We start from the raw sequence: 26,416 nt of genomic DNA, 5'->3' as shown, positions 1-26,416 counted from the left end.
AGAGGCCATCCCAGACCAGCTATCTCCCAGCTGAGCTCCCAGCTGACCACAAACACCTGAGCGAGCTCAGCCACACCTGGCCCCCATCAGCAGAGCCCAGCCCAAATTCCCAGCTCACAGAATGAGCTAAATAAACTGTTGCCAAAGCAAACTAATATAAGCCACAAATACTTAGAAAATAAAGGGTTAAAATCAATACAATTTGCAATAGTATTAAAAACATCAATTAGCTAAGAATACATCTAATTAAAGATATACAAGAACTCTACACTAAAAATGACAAAACACTCCCAAAAGAAAATAAAAACAACCTAAATAAATAGGGGGATATATCATGTTCATGGGCTGGAAACTTAATATTGAGATGTCAATTCTGTCAAATCTGAGCTACAGATTCAATACAATACCAATTGAGATGCTAGCAGCCTTTTAAAAGGGCTAATTCCAAATTTCAATGGAAATGCAAAGGACCCAGAACAGCTGAAACAATCTTGAAAAAGAAGAACAATGCTGGAAAACTCTCACTAGCAGATATTAAAAATTACTACAAGGCTACAGTAATCAAGACCGAGTGGTAATGGTGCAAAGATAGATAATGGAACAGAAAGGAGAGGCCAGAAAACATTGGCCGGGTGTGGTGGCTCACGCCTGTAACCCCAGCACGTTGGGAGGCTGAGGTAGGTGGATCACTTGAGGTCAGGAGTTCAAGGGCAGCCTGGCCAACATGGTGAAACCCCATGTGAGATGTCTAGGGGCCATTTGTTAATACAAAATGTACTAACATAAATATATAGATCAATAGATGATACTTCATTCCAATTTGGAACTTGTGTTCCTCGGATGACAACATTTGCAATGAATTCATCAGAAAGTTTTATTAAGAGAATAAAAAGGCAAGTCATAAAATGAGATCACCTATGTGGAATCCAACAAGAGACTCATAACCAGAACATATTTTTAAAACCCCTATGAATCAATAAGACAAAGAAACTTAATTTTAAAATAGGCAAATGACAACAAAATAGCCAAGAGTAATATGAAAATGTAGACAACATCATAACTTGTAAGAGAAGGCAAATAAAGGCCACAGTGAGCTATTACTGCACTTCCTCCAGACTGGCCAAAATTACAAAGAATGGCAACCGCCAGAGTTGGCAGAAATGTGGAGCAGATGGAACTCTCATGCATGGCTGGTAGGGATGCAAATTGGCAATGTACTTTGGAAAACCATTTGGCGGTATCTGCTAACGTTAAACATAACCTTTGATGCAGCAACTCCAGTCCTCAGTATGTATCCAACAGACATGGATGCCTAAGTCTTCCAAAGACGCAGACGAGAATGCTCACAGCAACAGTGTGCAGCATGGAACCCAAATGTCCATCAACACTAAAACTGATTTTTAAAACTATGATTTATTCCTACAATGGAATCATAAGCAGTAATTTTCTAAAAATGAACTACTGCTATATGCACCAACATGCATGAGTCTCAAATACTTTACCTTGAGCTAAAGAAGCCAAACACAAGCAAGATCACGCTGTATGTTCCCATCATTCAAAATAAATTCAAGAACAGAAAACAAAACAGGGCTGGGCATGGTGGCTCACGCCTGTAATCCCAGCACTTTGGGAGGCTGAGGCAGGTGGATCATTTGAGGTCAGGAGTTCAAGACCAGCCTGGCCAACATGGTGAAACCCCGTCTCGACTAAAAATACAAAAATTAGCCAGGCATCGTGGTGGGCACCTGTAGTCCCAGCTACTTGGGAGGCTGAGGCATGAGAATCACTTGAACCTGGGAAGCGGAGGTTGCAGTGAGCCAAGATGGCACCTCTGCACTCCAGCCTGGGCAACAGAGTGAGACTCTGTCTCGATAAATAAATAAATTAAAGACTAGGCAAGAGTTAGGCCAGGAATGGTGGCTCCTGCCTATAATCCCAGCACTTCGGGAGGGTGAGGCAGGAGGATTGCTTGAGGCCAGGAGTTTGAGACCCACCTGGGCAACATAGGTAGAACCCATCTCTACAAAAAAATAAAAAATAATTGGCAAGAGTAATAGATGGTGATAAAAGTCAAAATAATGGTTTCCAGCAGCAATGGGGTTAAGAACTGAGAAAGGGCACCAGGAAAACTCTGGGGTGCTTGAAATGCTTTCTATCTTGACTGTGGAATGCCTGGGTTTACACATAAGAAGAAACTTGCTGGGCTGTTCTATTAAGGCTTGTTGCTTTACTGTCTATACATTTTACTCTAATAAAAACCTCTAAGACGAGTACTGTTACATTAATCTGGATTAAAAGACACTCAAGAGCATGTACATTATGCTTCAATAGAAACTTTAAGAAAGAAGGAAACTCAGGAGACATAACAACCAAAAATAAACCAAATATCTAATCATCCTTGATTAGACATTGCTTTTATAAAACGAGCTATACGGTACCCTTTGGGAAGAAGAAGAGAGAGATTAATATAGTTGGAGTATTAGAAGGCATTAGGGAATTGGTAATTGTGTGAAGTATAGGGTCATGGTATGTGATAATATTAGAGAATATCGCTATTTTTTAGAGTTGCAAGATACAGTGTCAAGACTGAAATATCCGTGTGTGTGTGTGTCCCAAATGAAAGAGAGCACTGGACAATGATGAGGCTGAGCCCCTTCTTCACTGAGCCCCCTTGCCCCTCAAATAGCCCCACTGAAAGTCTGTCCCAGCTGCTTAGTGTGGACTGGGGTTCCAGGTGGAACCGTGGGATGTTAGTGAGCTGCGGCTGGGAGAGTCACAGTTACCAAAGGGGGCTTGATGGTGGGCTTCAACAACATGGGTGGGAGGGGCTGTGAGACCCCACAGTATTTGACTTCCAGCTGCTCCTTAGAAAGCTCTGGAAAGTGGTATATTCGCAGTCAGATGACCCATGGACAAGCCTCACCCTTCCACAGCCTTCCAGGGAACCAGTGATGTGTGCGACTGTCATCCGCATTTTCATGGGTTATTTTTGTTGCGATGTCTAGGGGCCAACTCCATGCAAAAGAGAGACAAGTATCTTGCACAACTCTTGGCTGCCCTGATTCAGGAGAAGCACAGAAATTCTTGACAAGTTTAACTCTGTTTAAAAAGAATGTGTGGAACTTGCAAGACACTAAAAGTGTGCACTGTCCCTTCTCAGAAAGAACTATGAATTCCCTCTTTCATTATTATTTAAGGAACTGCTATTACCTAAGAGACTATACTTCTGCTCAAACTGAAGTTTGATGTAATTCTGATTCTTAGAATGATGTTTTGTGTTACTTATAGATGAATCTTATAAATGATTTAATTCTGTTGTTTTTTCTTTCTCGCTTAATTTCCAGCCCATCATACGTACAGTTTAATAAGAGATATTTAACTACATAGCAATTTTGGTGTTCCCACGCCAGTATTTACTATGAGAAATGTAAACATACCTTTTTAGAAACATAAATAATGATTGATAAAAAATAAAAGTAAAAATATCACATAATATAAACTGGATCTTTTTTTCTCTTAGAAGTAAACAGGCAGTGGGGCACCAGCACTGTCCAGCGTGGTCTTCTGCAAAGCCTCAGGTGATCTGTGCTGACCGGGGAGGCGTTGACTCAGAAGTCCTGCCTGGAGAAGAGGCAGCAGGCACCCTGGGAGCAGCCACCAGCCGTGCTCTGCCAGAGCAAAGCCAAGGTGGTCTGGGACCTGGAGCTCAGGGTTCCCAATGAGAAGCCACAGGGCCAGGCTGGGGCCCTTCCAGAACCAAATGCCCCATGCCTCCGCCTGGCAGCTTTCCATTTCCCTTCACCCCACACAATCATGCGTCACTTAACGAAGGGGTCACGTTCTGAGAAATGCGTGGTTAGGTGGTGTCGTCATCGTGTGAGGACATAAGAGTGTCCTTACCCACACCTAAGTGTCATGGACTACTACACACCTGGGCTGCATGATATAGCCTTGCTCCTAGGCGACACACCTGTCCAGAACATGACTGTACTGAGTACTACAGGCAACTGGAACACAATGGTAAGTATTTGTGAATCTAAACAAAGCTAGACACAGAAAAGGCACAGTAAGAGTATGATATAAAAGATAAAAAGTGGTTCGCCTGTATAGGGCCTGCAGACCCAGAAAATCTGAGACAGGTCTCAGTTAATTCAGAAAGTATTTTGCCAAGGTTGAGGATACATGCCCAAGACACAACCTCAGGAAGTCCTGACCACTTGTGCCCAAGGTGGTTGGAGTGCAGCTTGGTTTTGTACATTTTAGGGAGGCATGAGACATCAATCAAGTACATTTAAGAAACACATTAGTTTGGTCCAGAAAGGCAGGACAACTCAAAGCAAGATTGGGGGGCGCCTCCAGGCCATAGGTAAATTTAAACATTTTCTGGTTGACAATTGGTTGAGTTTGTCTAAAGACCTGGGATCAATAGAAAGGAATGATGTTTGGGTTGGGATAAGAGGTTGTGCATGGTGTAGTTTTATCATGCAGATGAAGCTTTTAGCTAGGCTGTAAAATGTTTCTTATCAGACTTAAAGTCTGTGCTGATGTTAATGTGAGAGGTATAATGAGGCCTCTGTGACCCCCACTTCCCTTCATGGCCTGAACCAGTCTTTCAAGTTAAATTTTAAGAGCGCCTGCTGAGAAGGAAGTCCAGTTAGACGGTTGGTGGCAGGGGCCTTAGAATTTTATTTTTGGTTTATAGGGCCCTTACCATGCATGGAGCTTGCAGGACTGGATGCTGCCCTGGGTGACTCAATGAGTGAGTGGTGAGTGCATTTGAAGACCTAGGGCACTACTGTGCATTACTGCAGATTTTAGAAACACTGGACACTTCAGCTACACTAAATTTAGCTTAAAATATTTTTCTTTCTTCAATAATAAATTCATCTTAGCTTACTGTAATGTTTTTACTTTATAAACTTTAATTTTTTACCCTTTTGTAATAACGCTTACCTTAAAACATAAATGCCCTCATTGTACAGCTATAGAAAAATATTTCTTTATATCCTTACTCTATATGTGTTTTTATTATTTTTTTAATTATTTATTTTATTTATTTTTTTTTTTTTGAGATGGAGTCTCGCTGTGTCACCCCGGCTGGAATGCAGTGGCCCGACCTGGGCTCACTACAAACTCCGCCTCTCGGGCTCAAGCGATTCTCCTACCTCAGCCTCCTGAGTAGCTAGGATTACAGCCCTGCGCCACTGTGACCGGCTAATTTTTGTATTTTTAGTAGAGATGGGGTTTCACCATGTTGGCCAAGCTGGTCTCAAACTCCTGACCTCAGGTGATCCGCCCTCAGCCTCCCAAAGTGCTGGGATTACAGGCATAAGCCACCGCACCCAGCCTATTTTCAATTTTTTTTTTTTAACTTTTAAATCTTTTTTCTTAAAAACTAAGACATAGGCCGGGTGCGGTGGCTCCATCCCATAATCCCAGCACTTTGGGAGGCTGAGACAGGCGGATTGCCTGAGCTCAGGAGTTAGCAACCAGCCTGGGCAACATGGTAAAACCCGTCTCTACTAAAATACAAAAAAAAAAAAAAAAAATTAGCTGGGCGTGGCACCATGCGCCTGTAGTCCCAGCTACTCAGGAGGCTGAGGCAAGAGAATTGCTTGAACCCCAGGGGTGGAGGTTGCAGTGAGCCAAGATCACGCCACTGCACTCCAGCCTGGGTGACAGAGCAAGACTCCATTTCAATAAAAAAAAAAACAAAAAAAAAAACTAAGACATAGGCCAGGCGTGGTGGCTCATGCCTGTAATCCCAACCCTTTGAGAGGCCTAGGCAGGCGGATCACGAGGTCAGGAGTTCACGACCAGCCTGACCAACATGGTGTAACCCCGTCTCTACTAAAAATACAAAAATTAGCCTGGCGTGGTGGCAGGCACCTGTAATCCCAGCTACTCAGGAGGCTGAAGCAGAATAGCTTGAACCCAGGAGGCAGAGGTTGCAGTGAGCTGAGATCACGCCACTGCACTCCAGCCTAGGGGACAGAGCGAGAATCCATCTCAAAAAAAGAAAAAAAGAAACTAAGACATAAACACACACACTAGCCTAGGCCTACACAGGGTCAGGATCATCAATATTACTGCCTTCCACCTCCACATCTTATCCTGCTGGGACGTCTTAAGGGGCAGTAACATGCAGGGAGCTGTCATCTCCTATGATAGCAATGCCTTCTCCTGGATACCTCCCAAAGGACCTACCAGAGGCTGTTTTATAGTTAACTATTTTTCAAATAAGTAGAAAGCCAAATAACACACTAGCGCACAGTAGTGCCCTAGGCCTACCAAAATAACAACAAAAACATAGTAAATACATAAACTGGTAACACAGACATTCATTATCAAGTATGATGCACTGTAACTAACTACACGTGCTAGGCTTTTTGTTTTGTTTTGCTTTTTTGAGACAGAGTTTCACTCTTGTTGCCCAGGCTGGACTGCAATGGTGCGATCTTGGCTCATTGCAACCTCCGCCTCCTGGGTTCAAGCGATTCTCCTGCCTTGGCCTCCCAAAGTGCTGGGATTACAGGCATAAGCCACCACGCCCAGCCCATGTGCTAGGCTTTTGTACTATTGGCAGTGCAGTAGGTTTGCTTATACCAGCATCACCACAAACACGAGTAATGGCTACGCTGTCACTAGGCAAAAGGCATTTTTCAGCTGCTTCAGCTTCACCATAATCGTATGGGACCATCACATATAGAGTATATCATTGATGGAAATGTCATTATGCAGCACTTGACTGTACCACCAGGCCCGCCTTCCTAGAACTTGACCAGGCACTGATTGATCTGATTCCCCCATGCACACCCCCAACTAAAATACATCCTTCCTCTGTCTAGTTGCTCCTGCAGAATAACTGGCCACTCTGCACACTCAAAGTGAAGCAATCAGCACTGATCAAAGGTGCCTAGGAGAGGTCAGGGTAACACGCTCACCAGCCTCACGCCAAGCAGGAAACACTTCTATCCTGATGGCCACGGCTGGTGGGGGGTGTGAGGCACAAAGCCAGGAAGCCAGAGAGCTCCACTCAAAGCCCAGCCATGCCCCCACCAGCCAAGCAACCTCTGGCAAGACCCTTGGCCTCCCTGCTCCTGCATCCGGGCTCCAGGGGCCACACGGTGACAGATGAGGAATTGTGAGGTCGTCCTCCATCACTCACCCACCACCAACCCAGCCCCAACTGCCAGGTGGGCCAGCTTGGTGGGGAAGGGACAGAAGCACAGCCATTCTCTGATCAGCTTCCACCTCCAGCTTAGACCTGTGCCCTGAGCTCCATGCTCAAGTTCCCACCGCCAACATGGCATCTCGACCTGGGCATCTGAGCTCACTCTAACTCCTCCCGTGTGAGCACGTGAGGAGCACACAGAGATGAGCTTGAGGCTGCTCATCTCACGCCCATGCCTGTGTGGTGGCATTGCGGACAGTCCCTGATTCCCAACCACCACACCCGCACGGCCATCCTCCCCAAAGCCTACTGCCCACTCCCTATCTGCCCTAGACCCACCTTCCACCAGTCAGCCCTGCTCTTTCTTGAGGGAGGCTGGCCTGGAGGGTGGCATCCTGGGGTCCCCATACAGGCACAGTTGCCTCTACCTATGGCCACGGCTACTCCCTGGAGCCTCGGCTCTCACCAGTCTCCCCTGCAGGCCAGGGGTGGAGCTCCCACTGTTGCTGGTCCAGGTACTGCACAGTAACCTGCAGGTCCCTGCCCTCAGCCCTCCATGTAGCCTCACCGTGACACTGATCCCACCAGCTCTGACTCAGCTGGGATGGGAGGTCTGGGCAGAGAGAGCCTGGGTTGGAGTCAGGGCTCCTGGGCCCCCATCCTCTGCACCTGCAGAGCTCTCAGCCAGCTCCTCACCCAGCACTGGACCTCTGTGTCATCCTAGTGGTGTCAGGAGGGGTGGCAGAGGGAGAGTCTAAGCTATGGCAGCAAGCAGGTGCCTGTAGTGTACTTTGTGGGTGCTTTAAAAATATGTGAACAAATTGCTAATATTTACAAATTGGGAGCTGTCATATGAAGTTCCAGATCCCAGGCTTCTTGTAGAAAATCCAAAATCTTGGACCATGCCAGGCCTCCACGGCCCCAGGGCAACAGCAGGAGCGACTGCCCTTGTGTTCTAGGTACAGTCTCTGGTCCCCACGGCCCCCACTTTCCAACAAGCTGTTTCACTCCCAGACTTCTAGTGCTGCTTCTCCATTGCATGCATTCTAAAGGCCGTCTGGCCACAGTCGCTGGAGTTAACAGCAGGGACCCTCATCTCTAAGGGTCTTCACCTTTGTGGTTCCTGCTGAATCTCTGGCACCCAAAGGGTGAGGGGGGCAGGCGAGAGGATGGGGCTGGAAGCAGGAGAGAAAGCCTCTCACTCCCTCTCTCCCTACTCCGCCACCCCCAGGTTCTGGGCCCTCTGTGCCGGGCAGGCTTGCCTACCTGCTAATCCCACCGTTATATATGGGGTCTATCACTGACCAAAACGTCCTTATGTGGCCCTTGACTATACTTGGAACCACAGTCCCACCAGGTCCACCGGCCTAGACCTTGACCAGGAAGGTACCAGGCAGAGGCCTGAGGGGTTGGGGCAGGGGGGCGAGTGCAGAGCCTGAGGCCTGCCAGCTTGCCCTGGGCTCAGCTTTGCCCCTTGAGGGCCAGCCATCCAGACAGTCCTGAAGCCTCAGTCTGCCCACAACAGGGAAATGCCTGCTCACACTGGGCAGCCAGGCAAACTCAGGGAGGCAGCAGGCAGGAGGTGGAAGTGCCCGGTGCAGGGGGCCAAGTCAGGGGTTGGCAAACATCTACTTCACTGGTTTCAGGAACCATGGACAATTCACTTAACCTGCCTGGGCCTCAGTCACCTCGTCTACAAAATGGACATAATGATGACATCCCCTCACAGGGGGGTCACGACACATAATGGACTGATACGCGTCCAGTGATTAACACAGTGCCTGGCACATAATAAATGCTCCACTGATGCAGGGTGACCTGTGAGGGTGGCAAAGAGGGGCCCGCATGCAGACTCAGTAGAGGAGGGTGCCCCTCCCCTTGTCTGTGGGAAGCCAGCCTTGCAGCCAGGCTGTATGGCTGAAGGAGGGGTCTCGCAGCTCGCGCGTTTGCTGACGCAGTTGGCAGGGGCCGAAACAAGAGTGCAGCATGGGAGGGAGACAGCCAGTGAGGAACACGCTGCTGCACATCTGGAGGCAGCTGGAGTGGCGAACACAGCAGCTGAACGGCCCCTGCCCAACCCTGCCAGGCCTGGCTCCTCTGCTCTTTTGCCAGAGGGGACAACTTCTGGCCACCAGAAGATACACATCTACATCTGTTTGAAGAAACAAGAACACAAAGCCCTCTTCTCATCCCTCCCCCGCCACCCCAGTTCCTGCAGAACCTCTGGCAGGACGAGACAGGGAGCCCGTGGCCCGGAGCAGCACTCTGTGCTGGCTGCCGTTAGCCCGCCTGCTCCTCTCAGTAATCCTGAGACTAACAGGACCGCCCCATTGTACAGATGCAGAAACTGAGGCTCAGAGAGGGTGAGTCGCTTGCCTGAGGTCACACAGCCACGAGCGGCAGAGGCAGGAATTCACTCTCTGAGGGCCAAAGCAGGCTCAATCTCACTGCAACTTGGCCCCAAGCCCACTTTCCCAGCATGGAGGCCTAGGAGTGGACAAGGGGGTGGAGGTCCCACCAGAGCCCCAGCCCACACAATTCTGATCTCAACCAGAAGCTTTGCCTCAAAGCCCCGGATGCTGCAGGCCAGAGGTCCTAGAGGCCCACAGCCTGGCCTAGCCTCGAGGAGGTGCTGGCAGGTAGAGGATGCCGACATTGCCCGCAGGGAAACTCGCAGCACAGATCCTGAACTCCAGCTCACTGAGGCCCCCAGGATTCTGGAAGGCTCAGGAGGCCAAGGACTCCTAGGCATGGTTCAGCCTCAGGAAAGCCGCATCTGCTGCCTTGGCCTGGGTGCGTGAACAGGATGCAGCCCAGGGCTCGAAGGCCGCCACCCTCTCAGCAGGGCCTCAGGACTTGGAACCACAGCATCTGGGACGCCAGCCATGAGTGGAGCTCTGCTCTGTGGCAGGCCTCCCCTGCACCTGGTGTCCACTGCAGGCTTTCTTCCCATTGAGAACACAGCTCTGGGAGGAAGCCATCAGTAAGCCCCTTTTACAGATGAGAAATCTTGAGGCCCAGGACAGTTAAGCAATTTGCCTGAGGTCACACAGCTAGTGAAGGGTCGAGCCAGCCTCTAACCTGGGGAGCCCTGTGCCAGGACCCAAGCAGAAAACACAGAGATGCCTTTTATGTCAACAGATCTGGGTTCAGAGCTGGGCTCAACACTTCCTCGCCCTAGGCCATGGCCAGGCACAGGTTGACACCACGGTGGGAAGGGACTCGTAATCCCTTTGCTGTAGGGTCACTATGGGAACTAAATGAGAGGAGGCACGTGAAGCACTGGCACGGGGTCTGGGGCTTGGTGCTCAGGCACGGGGGCACCCACTGAACTGACCGCCTGCATTCTCCCCCTCCTTAATCCCCACCATGGCAGCAGGACTCTGCAGTGACTCTCGTGGCCAGGAGCCTTGACCCTGGGCTGGCCTCCTGACTGGCTGACAACACAATGTGGCAAAAGCAGCGGCCCTGCTAGTTCTGAGCCCAGGTGCAAGAGTCTGTGGGTGTTGAGGTTTACGGCACACGTACTACCTCAGCCTCCATGTCTGATTGGCCACCTAACTTAGATGATAAATTCCTGCTGTCTTTCCTCTACTTCAGCCCAGAGAGCTCCCTCCCTAAACCCACACCTGACCTCCAGGCCAGCGGGATTCCAAAATAACACCTCCGTCCAGGAAAGGACTTTGCATTGGTTTGTTTCAAATCTCAGGCCTGCTTGCTTTAAAGTGCCCAACCACTACCGGACTTTCATGTTCCCCATCCTGGACCCCAGTGAAAGCCAGTGCCCCAGGCCCACACCTCCCCCCCCACCCCCCACCTGCCGCCCCTGACTTCCCCGCGTGTGTGTGGCCCCCAGGTGCACCACGTATCCCCCAGGAAGTAATAAAATCTCAATCTCCATCTCAAGTCTATCTTAATCATTGAAGGAGTGCTCTCCATCTTCAAGATCCTAAATTAAAACACCTGTGTGTTTCTAATCTTTCTCTTGGACCTCTGTTTCCACAGTGAGAACACGCCAGAGCTAACCAGCTGGAGACCACGTGGCACAGACATGAGCCATCCTGGCTGAGGCCATCCCGGACCAGCTGAGCTGCCAGGTGACCACAGGCACACGTTCAGGCCCAGCTGGTGTCAGCCACGCCTGGCCAGGTTAGCAGGACTGCCCAACTGGCCCGTGGACTTGGGAGCAATAATAAATGTGCACTGTGTGGGCTACGGAGGAGCTGTGGTTGCCTCACTTGCATTCCTGTGACAATGGGTAATTTATACATGGCCGAGGTGTGTCCAAGGAGGAAAGACTAACATTGATTTAGCGAGAATGGCAGGAAGGCCACCCCACAGCAGTGTTGGTGGGAGTGTGACCAGTGAGACTCACTGGGGAACCCTCAGACGAGGTGGGTGGAGAGCTACGCACACACAAACTAAAACCACCAGGAGAGGCTGCTCCCCACCTCTCAAACTGGCAAAGGCCAGAACCTGCTTAATTTCCTCTTTAGCACTTTCACCATCTAACGTGCCAGATTTCAGATGTTCATTTTGTTGACTGTGGGAATCCCCACCCCACGACTGGCAGCTCCAGTCTTGTCTGTTTTGCTCACCCTGTCTCCCCAGCTCCTGCAACGGTGAGAGAGGCACTCAGTAAATACTTGTCGCATGAATAGAACGAGGAAAGAGACATTCTCATGACTGCAGGTGTTAAGTAAACTCCAGTACACCCTCCAGGGCGAACAAGTGAACAACGTCTACCAGGGCTATAAAAATACATCCATATCTCCTAGAGCTGAGCCAGCCAGCACCTCTCAACTGAAATGCACAGGCATAAGGACCAGAAGCCTGGCAGAGAAAGCTCATGGCCTCCACTGGAAACAACCCCAATGCCCCCAACCGGGGAACAACAAGCTAGGCAGGGTCGATCCCTACAACGGAACACTATGCAACAATCAAAAAGACCCCCTGCCGATACACACAATGGCACGGTCGTTCATTTATAAAAGTTTAAGAGCAGGAAAACTAACCTCTGCCATTAGAAGTCAAGAGAGGTGGTTTCCTAGGAGGGGCACAAAGGAGGCTTCCTAGGGCCTGCTCTTGTCTCATGATCTGAGGGTCAGCTTCACAGGTGTGTTCACTTGGGAAAATTCATTTGAGTTGTGTGCTTCTGACAGGTTCTAGTGGTTATGTGTCAATGAACAGCGTACAAAGAAAAAAAGCACAGATACATCGACCTCACAATTCCACACTGGGGCATGGTGTAGAGATGCTCACAGCAGCATCGCTTTTTAAGAGCAAAAGACTGGAACCAACCTGAATATCCATCAGTAAGGGAACTGGTAAATCAAAGATGGGGTCTGCATGCTGTGGGGCACCACGGCCATCAAACACAGAAAGGGGACTTTCCATGCAGTGACAGGGAAAAGCTCCAAGATCCATTGTTATTTGAAAAAGGCACAGAACAGAACGCTGTGCATCCTATGTTAGTGCTTGTGAAAATACGTGCACGCACCTACATGCTTGTAGTTGCACTGACCAGTGGTTCTCAAGTGTGGTCCTGGCCCTATAGGGTCTCCAAGACCCTTTCAGGGATCCATAAGGTCAAAATTATGTTTGTCATAACATTAGGACATCGGTTGCCTTCTTCATACACTCTCCCCCAGAGCACAGTGTATAGCGGACTTCTCCGGAGACTACATGACAGTGTGATGATGTCATCACTTTGAGGCTAATGGGATGTGTGCTTGCGTATTCTAGAAGTTTCTAGAGCAATCTCATGAACACATGCTCAGCATCATTAGTCATCAGGGAATTGCAATCTAAACCACGATGAGATGCTATTTCATACACACTAGGATGGCTATAACAACTGGTGAGGATGTGGAGAAACTGGAACCCTTGTGCACTGCCGGTGGGAATGTAAAATGGTGCAGTCGCTCTGGAAAACAGTCTGATAGTTCTCTTTCTTTGAGACGGAGTTTCACTCTTGCTGCCCAGGCTGGAGTGCAAAGGCGTGATCGTGGCTCACCACAACCTCCGCCTCCTAGGTTCAAGCGATTCTCCTGCCTCAACCTCCCAAGCAGCTGGGATTATAGGCATGCACCACCACACCCGGCTAATTTTTTTATTTTTAGTAGAAACGGGGTTTCTCCATGTTGGTCAGGCTGGTCTTGAACTCCCGACCTCAGGAGATCTGTCTGCCTCAGCCTCCCAAAGTGCTGGGATTACAGGTGTGAGCCACCACACCCGGCCTCAGGCTGGTAGTTCTTCTAAGGGTTAAACACAGAGTTACCATGTGGCCCAGCAATGCCACTCCTAGATATGTTCCCAAGATGAATGAAAACATGTGTCCGTATAAAAACTTACACATGAATATATATAGCTGCATTACTCATAATACTGAAAAGCTGGAAGAATAATGTCCATCAACAGATGAACAGATTCTTGAAATGTGGTATATTCATACAACATTATTCAACCACGAAAAGGAATTAATGACACATGCTACCACATGAAATGGACCCTGAAAACATCGTGCTAAGTGAAAGAGTCACACACTAGAAACTACATAGTGCATGATTCCCAGAGAGTCCAGGGGTATCCAGAATACGCAAATCCATAGACTCAGAAGGAAGATTCCTGGCTACCGGGGACTGGGAGAAAGAGGGAATGGAAAGTGACTGCTACAGATGTGGGTGTCTTTCTGGAGTGATGACAATGCTCTGAGATTAGATTCTGGGGATGTCTGCACAACTCCAAATCTACTAAAACCCACTAGATTCTGCTCCCTCAAAGTGGGGACTTTATGACATGCAAATAATATCTCAATAAAGTGGTTTTATTTGCATAAACTAACAGAGTTAGTTTTTAAAATTAAAGAAACCCACCGCAGGCCTAGCCTTGGCCCCAGACCCTCAAGATGGGTTGGGTCCAGCTGTGAAATGCACGCATTTTGCCCAGGCAGGCAAACACAGGGAGCACCCAGCTACCAGCCACCTAGACCCACTTGTACCTCTAGGTCCCCCATGGGAACCACAAGCCCTCCTCCTCCACTGGGAGACTGGGGCCCCCTGCTACAGCCCCAAGATGACAGTTTTCTCTTCCATGAAATGGGATGTCCACGCAGAGTATCTCCAGGTTGCCACAGGGTGAAACTTGCTGTTTCTGACAGATGCCCCTGAGCAGAGGGCCTGAACCCAGCTGCCCCCGGGCTGGTGGCAATGAGACCTGGGGAGCTGGCCTGGAGGGGACTGCAGCAAATGCAGGGCACCTGTCCAGCCACGGAGCTCTGTGGACCTGGGGCAGCCACCTGCTCCCATTCTCTCCGGCAGAGCCTCTATGCACAGCTGTGCTCTGGGTCTCTGTACTGACAACAGAGAGGATGTGTTCCCTTTCGGGAGCTCCTTGTGAGGGCCCTGTACCAACTCTGCCACTCCTCCTAGCCAGGGATCCTGTTAACACATAAGTTGGCCAGTGTCACCCCTTTGCTCAACACCCTGCTGTAGCTCTCACCTCAGAGTAGAAGCCAAAGTCCTCATGGTGGCCACAGGCCCTGGACAGCCTGCCCCAGTGACCTCCCAGATCTCCTATCCCCCTCCCTCTCCCCCACTTATCTCGGCTCCACTGGCCTCCTGTCCAGGCACCTTCCTGCCCTGGGGCCTTTGCACTCGCCGCTCCCTCTTTCAGGTGCTCCCTCTTTCAGGTGCACGCGTGGCTCGCTCCTCCCCTCCTTTCAGCTCTCTGCTCAGGTCACCGCCCCAGGGAGGACTCCCCTGTCCACCCACCCTTCCTCTCACTGTGCTTTTTTTTTCTTTTTTTTTGAGACGGAGTCTGGCTCTGTCACCCAGGCTGGAGTGCAGTGGCGCAATCTCGGCTCACTGCAACCTCTGCCTCCCGGGTTCAAGCGATTCTCCTGCCTCAGCCTCCTGAGTAGCTGGGATTACAGGTGCCTACCACCACACCCAGCTAATTTTTGTATTTTTAGTAGAGACAGGGGTTTCACCATGTTGGCCAGGATGGTCTTGAACTCCTGACCTCAGGTGATCCATCCACCCACCTCGGCCTCCCAAAGTGCTGGGATTACAGGTGTGAGCCGCCTCACCTTGCTTTAATTTCTCTTAGCAATACCTGACATTACAGCAGATAATTCCCATGGACTTGTTTACTGTTTTCTTCCCCAACAGAATGTCAGCACTGTGAGGTGAGGGTGGGGACCATACCTCTCATATTCTCTGCAGAGCCCAAGGGCCTCTAGCAGGGCCTGCACACAGTTGGAGCTCTATAAATACTGGGTGGATAAATGAGTGCACCGGGGGGGGGGGGGGGGATCCCCCTGACCACCCTTTCTCTCAGTAATTCCTCCTCACCCTAGTTCTCCTGCCATCCTGAGCATTCCGACCTCTCTCCCCTCTGTTCCAAGCATTTGCTTACACTGTTCCTGGCCAGCTCAGATAGCACCTCCCCTGGGAAGCCTTCCTGAATCTTTGTGCCTTCACTCAGCCCCCTCCCCCAGCTCCAGCTCTACTTTCTTCCTGTCTCCCTTCTGAGGTTTCTAGAGATCTGTCCCCACAGTTGGATGCCTGTGTCTTGTTCAATCCCGTATCATTTACTCTACAGCCTTCATCAGGTGTCAGCTCTGAGCATGTCCTGGCGTCCCTGGGAAGGCAGAGATGAACCAGTATGGACTTGGTTCACACACTGGGGGCTGTGAGGAAGAGAGGCCTGTGTGATATCTGGGAAGGCTTACTGAAGGAGGGGGCATGAGGGGCTCTGCAGTGTCAGCAGTGTTCCCATCTACTCATTCTGCTGCCCATAGCTGTGGCCTTGGGCAAGGCTCTTAACCAGCTTGGATCCTGTTTTCCCATCTCCCAAGTCCTCCCACAGCACTTGCTGGGCATGGACCATGTGCAAAGCCCATGCACATGCAATGAGGGTGAAACTGGGGTCTCTGTGGGTTCCTCCAGGCCTACCAGCTGCCACCCCTGCCAACTCTGCTTCCAGCCTGCTTATGGTGGGCAGGGCACAGAACTCGCCCTTGCCGAGCACCTCCTGGGTGCCCGGCTCTTGTTTCTGTGATATGATCCTCCCAACAAGCTGGGGAGGTAGGCTCCATCTCCCTATTCTCAGCAGAGCACAGTCCAAGAGGTGTGGCTAGCAGCACCAGGTCACAGGCGGGACCTGGTGGTGGGAGGTGGTGGGCTGGGATGGGGGAGGAGGGGAACATGCATGTTGTGGGTGGAGTGTGTAATGAAGTGCACGTGTGCCAGGGAGGGCATGCAGCCAGGCTCAGGAGCGTGGTGCATGCAGTGCAGCTTCCAGGGTTTCTGAAATAGAAGCAGCCCCACCCCTGGCCCCTAGTCCTGCCTCTTGATGCCCAAGGCCTCTCTGTGGTCTGGGCTGTGGGATCCTAGAGAGCAGCTTTGTTATCAGGAGCCCCAGTTTTCCCCTCTGCCCTGAGCTTTCTCAAATAGATTTTTTAGGTGTGGGCTTTGATGAGGCCTGCTGGCTGTGAGGCCCCCAACTGAGTCCCCCGTATCTTGTCTGACGGCTGATCTGGCAGGGGACCCAGCAAACGCAAAGGCCCAGAGACCAGAATTAGGGCAGGGACAGGCAGCTGCAGCGTTTGGTGTGCAGGGAATGGAAGGTTTAAGGACCCAGGGGTAGAGGATGAATTCAAAGGGGACCCAGAAGCTCAGGCCTGGCCAGATAAACATCCACAGCCGCACCCCAACTCTCACCCTTCTGCCCACCCATGGCCCACTTGTCATCACGAATTCATGGGCTCTGGCTCAACCCACAGAATCTGAGCATGCGGCTTATGGTTTTGTGCCTCAGTTTTTCCATCTGTAAGCAGCAGGGAAGTCCCTGCATCATGGGGCTGCTTTGAGGATTAAATGAGCTAATTTGTGTCCAACGCTCAGCTGAGGACTTGCTGAGCAATTAGAAATGTGACGATGATTAGTCACCGTCTGTCCTCAGCCCACCCGCTGATATCTTCAACAGATACTCACAGAGCACCCTCACTGAGCCAAGGCTGCGACAGTGAGCAAGGCAGACGCAACCTCGCCCTCGTTTAGAGTCTAATGGGGGAGGAGGGCGTTACAGGGGTGTACACAGGCAGGTTTATCCCTGGTCACGGCCATGTGCACGCAGCATGGGAGGGGTGGGAGATGGAAGCCCAGCGGGTGGGGGATCGGGCTGCCCAACTGAGCCTCTTGGGGGAAGTGGGGTTTGGACCCTAGCGCCCCTGGCTGCTGTTGTTGGGGGAGGCCTTGGGGGATCTAGATGATGGAGCAGCCCTTGGTGAGGAGAAGCTGGGGAGGTGGCTTTGCCCTGCTCAGCCCTGGGCCCTGCAGAAAGGGAGGTAATGGGGCCGGAAGTGACCCCTCCAGCCACGTTGCCATGGCAGCCCTGGGGCCTAGAGAAGGGGTTTCCAGCCAGTGCCCCAGGCCTGGCTGGGCTGGGGGTCCTGTCTTTGAGCTGGAGCCCTGCCAGGGATCCAGACTGCCTCGGCCAGGCCATCCCTGCCTCTGAGCATGTCCAGATGTGGCCTAATGGAAGCCACATGCCCGGCTCCCTGGGCTGGGAAGAAGGGGTCTGACGTCTGTTGTCACTCAAGGGGCTTCGTGAGGGCGGCTTTTCCCGCAGGGCTGGCACAATGGAGGGCCACACGGAGGAACCCTCGGGCACGGCGGCCCTCAGGAGGTCGGAGGTTCCCAGAGCAGCTGGGGGCAGCCCCTGACCTGCAGAAGGCCTCTCAGCACAGCCTGTGGCCCCAGGAATGCATGGCAGGAAAGGGGCCCCTTCCTCAGGGCCTCACACACGCAGGTTCTGCAGGGCAGGAGTATCTGAATGCTGTGATGCTCTGGCTAACAGGGAAACCCTAAAACTCAAATGACTGCTGCTGTCCACTGCAGACGCCCCTCAACACGGTGACTCTGTTAGGCACCGTGCTCAGCGCTCTGTGATTACTGAGCCGCGTAGTCCTCACAACAGCCCTCTTAGTTTACAGGAGTGGAGAGTGGGCTACAGGGAGCTCAGGCACCTGTGGACACAGGGGCAGAAAGTGGTGGAAGCAGGCTTCTCTTCTGCCTTCTTCAGCTCTTCAACCTCTCACAGTGGTTCCCTTTTTTTTTTTTTTTTTTTTTTTTTGAGTTTCACTCTTGTCGCCCAGACTGGAGTGCAATGGCACAATCTTGGCTCACTGCAACCTCTGCCTCCCAGGTGGTGATTCTCCTGCCTCAGCCGCCCAAGTAGCTGGGATTACGGGCGCCTGCCACCACGCCAGACTAATTTTGTATTTTTAGTAGATTTGAGGTTTCACCACGTTGGCCAGGCTGGTCTCGAACTCCTGACCTCTGGTGATCCACCCACCTCGGCCTCCCAAAGTGCTGGGATTACAGGCGTGAGCCACCACGCCCGGCCCACCCTCTGACAGTGGCTTCTGAGTGCCCAGCATGTGCACAGGAGCCGGTAAGATGCTGAATGTACAGGGTTCACAAAACCCAGCAGAGACCCTGACCTTGGGGAGCTTGGGGCTTTGAGGAGGAGATAGAGACCCCAGCACTCACAGAGGTGTGATGTTCTGAGCAGTGATATGAGCTGAGGAGTGAAGTGGTGAGCCTCACTCAGGGGATCTGACTCCTCCTGGGGGTCAGGGAAGGCTCCCTGCAGGGAGTCTTGAGCTTCCACTTGAGCTGCAATGTAGAGGATGAGGTGATAAGTGGGCAGTGGTGAGAAGGGGGTGCTCCAGGCAGGGGAAACAGCACGTGCAAAGGCCCCGTAGCCAGATGGAATTGAACTTGATTGAAAGGAAGCTCTGACTGGTGTGAGAAGAGGCTGGGGAGGGGCAGGAGGGAGCCATATAGGGCAGAAGGTGGCATGATCTGATTTGTGTTTGAGGTGCTCCCCCCAGGTGCGGGGCTGTCCCCTCTCACACTGAGGGAGCTCTGGGCCTTTCCAATGTCTATGGGTCTGTGAGGCCCCCAGATTCCCTAGGCTGTGGCAGCACAGGGTTATCCACCCAGATTAACCTGTTTGCTAGAGGACTCCTGAAGCCTCTCCTCTCCAGTGTTGGCCCACGGGGGTTTCAAACCTGCGTGGGGTCTTAGGAGCATCACCCCAGGTCCCCATGGAAGCTAGACTAGGCTTCCGGATCTGCAAGCCCCCAGCTGATGTGACAGAATCACCCCCTGCAGGAGTTCAAGGCTCCTAGAGTAAGCAGGAAGGGGTTGGCCTCGTGGGGGCTGTGGCCCCTGTTTAGCAGCAGCGCCCTTTGAGGACGGTTCTTAGGTGGGCTCAGCGGACCATTCCCCTTCTCGCCACAGCTCATGGGGTCTTCAAATGGGGTGTCTGACTGTGCTGGGCTATGGAGGACCTGCTGGGAGCAGGCATGGATGGGCAAGAAGAGGCCTGGGCCGCCTACCAGCCTCTGCACAGCCTTGGGCCGGTCCCCATCTGAAGCCTGGGTGCCCTGGTCCTGGCTGCCTGCTCTGATGTGCCCGATGGAGTGTATTGAACTCTGTGTCAGGTGGCTTGGAGGATATAGGGTCAGGAGTGCAGGCTCCAGGGCCTTCCAGGCCCACTGCTCACTGGTTGTGTGACCTGAGCCTCCAGCACCACCCTCGAGCCCCAGTTGCCTCAAGGGTGAAACAGCGTACATGGTTGTAAGCACTCGGTGCTGCTGGAAGGACTGATGGGAAGCTGCCTGACCAGCTCGGAGAGGGGCCTCCATGGAGTGAGAGTACAGCTGGTGTGGCCCCACCACCTCCACTGGCCCAGCATGGCCAGCGCCCCTGCTCAAATGGCCCACCCACCTCGCCTCTGTCCACGAGTTCACTTCTTTCTACAACACATGCTTGTGAGATTAGAATTTGCTGCAGACACTTAGAAATGGGAAGATGTCACATAAAATTCAGTTTTCTGGCTGACATTTGTTGAAAAATTGGCAGAGGTGGCCATGCTAGGCTCCTAGGCCACAGGCCAGCCACCGGGGCAGCTGAGAAGAGACCGCCCTTCGCATTTCCTGCCAGGACACGTGGGGGCCTACCGGGCTGAGGCAGGAACCCTCCTCAGGGCCCCCAGCTCTGAAGATGTGCACCTTCTGGACCCTTGACCACTACCGCAGCCCTACCAGGGGGCCCAGCACCTCCCACAACAGGAACCCCACTCCCACCCACCCATCCCATCCCAAGAGCTGGGCCTGGGAGAAGGTGCACTCTCACAGCCTCCTGCTCACACCAAGGGCCTGGGGTGGCCACCCTAGGCCTGGCCCCACAGTCCAGCATCCCCAGCCCCAGGCAGAGACCTGGGGCAGCGGCCAGAGCCCGAGGCTGCCCTTCCCACACAAAGTGCCCTGAAGGAACCAGGACAGGGTCTTACCTTCAGGGCTACTTCTGGGGATAGAATGGACAGAGTTGGGGTCTGTGTCCTCCTCCACGTGGGAATGGGGCAGAACTTGCGGCTTCCTGGGCACTTCCCGGGTGGGTGGGATCCAGGCTGCATCAGGCAGTGATGTGGACAGGATGGTGTGGGGGCTGGGCTTGACTGGGTCCCTGGGAGAGCCAGGCACGGCCTGAGTTGGGACGAGAGCAGCCTTGCCCAGGCCCGGTGCATGCGTCACGCCCTCCGGCCCAGTGCTGCGGGACGTAGCTTGGGCATCCGGGATGAGGTTCTCTTCAGGCCTTGCCCCAGCTTCTGCCCTTGCCCCAGCTTCTGCCCTCTCCTCCTGGATAGGAAGACTGGGTCCAGCTGGGGCTGTAGTGGGCAGCCCATCCAGCCCCCTGTGGCCACCTGCTGCCAGCTGCTCAGTGACAGCCATTTCCTCTCTCTCCTCCTCCTCCTCTTCTTCCTCCTCACTGTCCTCGGTCACTCTCCTAGCTTTGGCCTGCACTGGGGCTGGGGGACCCAGGGCAGCAGCCGCTGTGGGCCTGGGGAGGGCAGCTGGCCAGGGGGGTGCCTGGATGGTGGACAGTGGCTGACTCTCACCTCCCAGAGCAGCTGGGGGGCCCCCTGCGCCTGCCTGGACTGCACCCGCCTGGACCTCGCCCCCCAGGGCTGCTGCTGCTTCCACCTCGGCCACCTCCTGGTCATAGCTGTAGGGGTCTTCATAGTGTCGCTCGGGGTCACCCTCCTCGGCATCTGAGAAGTTCCCGTGGCAACTGGGGAGCTGGTAGCAGATGAGCTCTCCACCGGCGTCAGGGCAGTGGCAGGCCCGGCAGGGTGGCAGGTGAACAGTGTGGCCAGCGGCGTACTTGCGGCCCGCGTGGACGCAGCCCACCTGGCCGCACTGTGGGCAGCTGTCAGCCACCACTACAGCCTCGATGCAGTTGGGCGGCAGCTCCGGGCACAGCATGAACTGGCAGCTGATCTTGCCGCCGCCTGGTGGGCAGGAGCACTCAGTGCTCCCGAAGTCCACAAAATAGGACTGACCGGCGGGCACGCGGCCGCGCACGAAGCCACCCTGTAGGCAGTCATAGTACTGGTAGCCCTCGCAGGCGCAGCCCTGCTGCACACACGTGGCGCAGCAGGCACCCGGCTCCAGCGCCTCCTCAATGCAATTCTCCAGCGGCGGGCACTCCACGCCCGTGCAGTCCTGCCGAGGGGCAGCTGCGGCCACGCTGGGGCCCAGGGCCAGGGCCAGGCCCAGAGCAAGCCAGGCTCCTGCAGGCTCCCAGAGCAGCACCATGGTCCAGGCCAGCCCAGGACGGTCCCCTCTCCTGTAAGACCCTGGGGGAATCAGAAAGGAAGCCTGTCAGTACTGGGTGTGCATACACAGACACGGTGCACACCGGCACGCACGCGGGCAGGGGGCCCAGCCTCAGCCACCTCACACGCATGCTCTCATCCCCAGGAGCACACTAAGGACTGCCTCACACACACACACAGGCTCCGCCACACATGGGTCAGATCACACACAGGTGAGTGTCTAGTCGCTGGGTGCCACAGGTGTTGACCTGGAGTCACTGACAGCCCCACATGTGTTTGCTGGGCCACTCCATCCTCCATCCTCACCTGCATTCTGAGGCAGGTCCTCTGAGTGAGCCCTCGTGCCCACACACACACATGCACAGCCCCACACCCACTCGGTCACACTCACCAGGGCACGTCAGGCAATATGCCCCATAATCCTCTATGCAGTCACACACGCTGTCTCACCCACAGCATGCCCACGTGCCAGTACACACCCTGGGCGGTCTCACACGCACAGTCCCACGCACACACCCGACCAATCCCTCCCCCCAGATCCTTGACTCAGTCCCCAGCCACGCACCACAGCTGCTGGCCAGAAAATACAGTCAGTGGGGAAATGCTGGGCAAGAACAAGACCCCCCCTACAGCCCCAGCCCGCAGACCCTAGGACTCAGGAACACACCTCTGAGACCCTCGGGACTGCAGGCTTAGCCCCAGGGGACGCTCCTGTCCCCCTCCCCAGTAGCACTGGCAAATGCATCCTGATGCCTTGCTGTCCCTAACACCCCACCAACTCCCCCAGTCATGTCCATTCTCCCCGCAATCTGTCTCCACTCCCTCCCCACGGTCTCTACCCCTTCCTTCCATCTCTAGGCCCTGTCCCCACTCCAGTCTCAGCTCTGATCTCCACTGGAACAGCCCCGCCACCTCCCTGCCCACCACTCCTCCCCTTTCCCAGGGAACCCAGTCTGGCCTGAGAGCAGCTGGCCCCGACATGCCACGGCCCCACAGCCCACCCCAGTTTCCCATGGCCAGAAAGGAAAGGTCTGGATTCCCAGCTGAGCCTGGCACTCAAGGCCCTGCAGGAGCCATCCCAACCCGACCCTCCCACAGGCCCTTGGGCCTGAACTCCCCCAAGGGCTCTCTTCTCCCCTCTCATCTTGCACAGGCCACTCAAATGCCACCTTCTCACCAGTCCTCATGCCTCCTCCCTCCTCCACCCTGGCCCAAGTCCCCAGTGCCTGTAGCCCCACTTGTGACCCAGTGGCCGTACCTGCCTCTTATAGACAGCGTGCTCCCCAAAGTCACAGGCAAGAGCTCCTTCTCCGACTCCCAGCCTAAAGTGCAGCCCCATAGGGCAGTGACAGAGGGACAGCAGGACTCGTTACCACAGCAGTGGTCCCCAGGCCTGCCCCATTTCTAAAGGAACGCCTCCTCTGCACCCAGCCCCTCTAGGAACCAGGGGTTTATCAGCCAGCAAGACAGGTTCCCAGCATCCTCACAGCACTGACACCCCTCAGGGGTGGAGGGGCAGATAATAAACCCAAGAGCAAATCTGCAGAGAACTGAACGCCAGGCAGGCATGAGCCCCGTGATGAAATAAATGAAGGGAATCAAGGAGACGGAAGGAGGACGTGGCAGTGTCAGGGGAGCCCGTGTCAGTCCGGCGGAAGAGGAGGGCTTCTCTGAGGAGGGCGTCAGGCAGGGAGTGGCAGGGCCAAGGGGCTGAGGCTGGACCAGCAGCAGGAAGGTGAAGGACAGAGAGGGCCCCCAGGGCTGAGCCACATCAGCACACGGGTGGTAACTGCGGAGCAATGGGCTTCCAGCCTGCTGTGAGGGCCTCTGGGCGTGCCTGCAAGCGCTAGAGCCTGGGACTCTCCAGTGCAAGGGACCCACCCAGCTGCCCACTGTGCTGAGACACGGGAGCCAGCAGGGAGCAGGTGAGAGAGCCCAGGGCAGTGAGCGAAGAGAGGCAGGAGATGGTGGCACAGGGGATCTATTTTGAAGGTAGGACCCACAGGATTTGCTGATGGATAGGATGCAGCGGACAGAAGACAGAAGTCCAGGAGCGCCTGGAAGGGGGAGTTGTGTGACCGAGGCAGGGAAGGCTGCGGTGGAGGGCCATGGACAGGCAGGGAGATGGAAGCCCATGCCCAGACCAGGCTCAGGGCCGGTGGAGTGCTAGGGAGCCTCTGGGGCCTCAAGGGCTGACGCCCCTGCCCTCACGCTGAGGTGCCACCTCAGGAAGCTGGAGGACTCCGTAAAGCCACTGACATTAGGAATGGGCCCCTGGGAGAATCAGGGCCTTTACTCCCAGTCAGCAAAAGCAAGGACCCTCCAGACTGCAAGGGAGAGGCCCTCAGGTCCACTCTCAACAGTTCTTTCTGTGTTTGTTTTTAGAGACAGGGTCTTACTCTGTTGTCCAGGCTAGAGCACAGTTGTGTGATCATAGCTCATCGCAGCCTCAACCTCCCGAGCTCAAGCGATCTTCCCACCTCAGCCTTCTCAGTAGGTGGAACTACAGGCGCACACCACTACACCCAGCTAATTTTTTTTAACAGGGGTCTCACTGTGTTGCCCAGGTTGGTCTTGAACTCTTGACCTCAAGCGACCCTCCCGCCTCAGCCTCCTACAGTGCTGGGATTACAGGCATGAGCCACCGTGCCAGCTGACAGTGTCTTTTAAGAAAGGAAATCTTTGGCCAGGCGAGGTGGCTCACGCCTGTAATCCCAGCACTTTGGGAGGCCAAGACAGGCAGATCACTTGAGGTCAGGAGTTCGAGACCAGCCTGGCCAACGTGGTGAAACCCTGTCTCTATCAGAAATACAAAAATTAGCCAGGCATGATGGCGTGTGCCTGTAATCCCAGCAACTCAGGAGGATGAGGCAGGAGAACTGCTTGAACCCCGGAGGCGGAGGTTGGAGTGAGCCGAGATCGTGCCACTGCACTCCATCCTGGGGAACAGAGGGAGACCCCGTCTCAAAACAAAAGGAAATCTTTGGTGAACTGAGACCCAAGCTCCCTGCCCTCCTGCCTTCAGGTGCATCACACACCTAGGCATGAACGTTGTGTCCTGAGAGGACAGTACCCCAGCCACAGGGCACAGGGCTGTCCTAGAACTTCTTCCAGAAGAACTTCCTTCCCAGCCCACCCTGCCCCACCACCCGGTCCACCAAGTCCATCCCCTTGCTCTGCTCACCGGCACAGCCCCCAGGGTGAGCTGGCCCCTTGGCCCCCCAGGCCCCCAGCATCACATTCTGTCCATGCTCAAGCAATCCCAAACCTCGGGCTTGCCCATCTCCCCACTCCAGGCCCAGGGCAATGATAAAGAACATCAGGCCCAAGCCTGACTCTGCATTTTCCACATTTGCTGCGCAACCCCAGGCACGGCCCTGGCCCTCTCTGAGCCCTGGTTCTGCATCCACCCAGTGAACATGCTCCACCATACCTCAGGTCATAGTCGGGGGCCCACCAGCATTATCTGGCCCATAAGTGCCTTTCGTTTGGCTCACACAGTGGGTTTCTCATTTTAAATTGGTTACCAGCATGCATAAATTGAAAACGTTCACATAAAAATTCAGGTTTCCAACTCCTGTTTCAAGCCACAGAGCTCTGGCCACCCTGAGATGTCACATGGGGTGTGAGCTCCCAGGTTCCCCAAGTCGTCTGGGCCCCCCCAAAGGCATGCAGCTCAGAGTATCCTGGTGCTGTCTGATGGTTGTATGTCCACTCAGGAGGGGAAAGGACCATCTGGGATGTGTCGAGAGGGAGTGGCCCACGTGGTGAGGGGGCCCAGGCCCCTTGGGGTGGCTCACCTGGGAGAATAGCGGACCTCACTGTCCTCACATCTCCACAGCTGCTTCCAATGGGTCGTGTATGTGTGGGGCGGGAGGTGGGGGCATGGAGGAGATGGCAGATGTCAGCTCCAAGTGGAGAACGCTCCCTCCAGGGCAGGGACTGACCAGGCTGCTGGGAAGGAGTGAGCTCCCTATCTATTGCCAGAGACAAGCAAGCAGGGCTGGGGACACTCGTACAAGAGAGAAGCAGGAGGGCACAGTCTCTACACTGCAGGGTCACAGAATCAAACATGCCCCTCCTGGGAGCTCCAGCTGAGTTTTCCCACAACCCCGGCTTCTGCAGACAGCTCCCACCCCTCAGCAACCTGAAAAAAGAAGCCCCTGGAGATGGGGTGGGGAAGGAGGCCTGACCTCCCTGCGGGGGGACAGTCCCAGCAGTCAGAGCCTGGCCAGCAAACAAAGCCCCTGGGACTGGCTGCGGTGGCCAGCCAGGCAGTCACACTGCACCAAGCCAGCCCTCCCGGGTGGGGACGCAAGAAACAACAAGATACAAAGTAAAACCACTGCAGCCTCTCCCTTGCACCCATCAGGAAGGCAAACACTAGGATAGTGGTATTATTATCATTCTTATGCCACTGGCCGAAGTGTCACCTGGAGCAGCCTCTTTGCAAGGCAGTACCCATGTGAGAATTCAGCACATGCACTCCATGACCCTGTGCTTCTGACGCCCAGTGTGCGACTCAGAGACGTCTGTACCAGGTCCATA

General features: G+C 53.8%; 1 protein-coding gene across 3 annotated transcripts in view; it reads right to left on the bottom strand.

The window, feature by feature from the left end:
- FBLN2 (fibulin 2) overlaps nucleotides 1-26,416 on the bottom strand; it is an 88,543-nt gene that overhangs the window by 45,408 nt on the left and 16,719 nt on the right. For 2 of the 3 annotated variants that reach the window (XM_016940523.4, XM_016940525.4), the window contains exon 2: nucleotides 20,543-21,889. In XM_016940523.4, coding sequence (XP_016796012.3) covers nucleotides 20,543-21,848 — 1,306 coding nt within the window. In that variant the 5' untranslated portion in view covers nucleotides 21,849-21,889. Of the gene's footprint in view, nucleotides 1-20,542; nucleotides 21,890-23,126; nucleotides 23,469-26,416 lie in introns of those variants that run through there. The other variant, XM_063806618.1, reaches the window with a different exon arrangement.

This window comes from Pan troglodytes, chromosome 2, assembly GCF_028858775.2.
Source record: "Pan troglodytes isolate AG18354 chromosome 2, NHGRI_mPanTro3-v2.0_pri, whole genome shotgun sequence".
Taxonomy (NCBI): domain Eukaryota; kingdom Metazoa; phylum Chordata; class Mammalia; order Primates; family Hominidae; genus Pan; species Pan troglodytes.
Note: the sequence above shows the minus strand (reverse complement) of the source record. Positions and strands in the feature narration are given on the sequence as shown.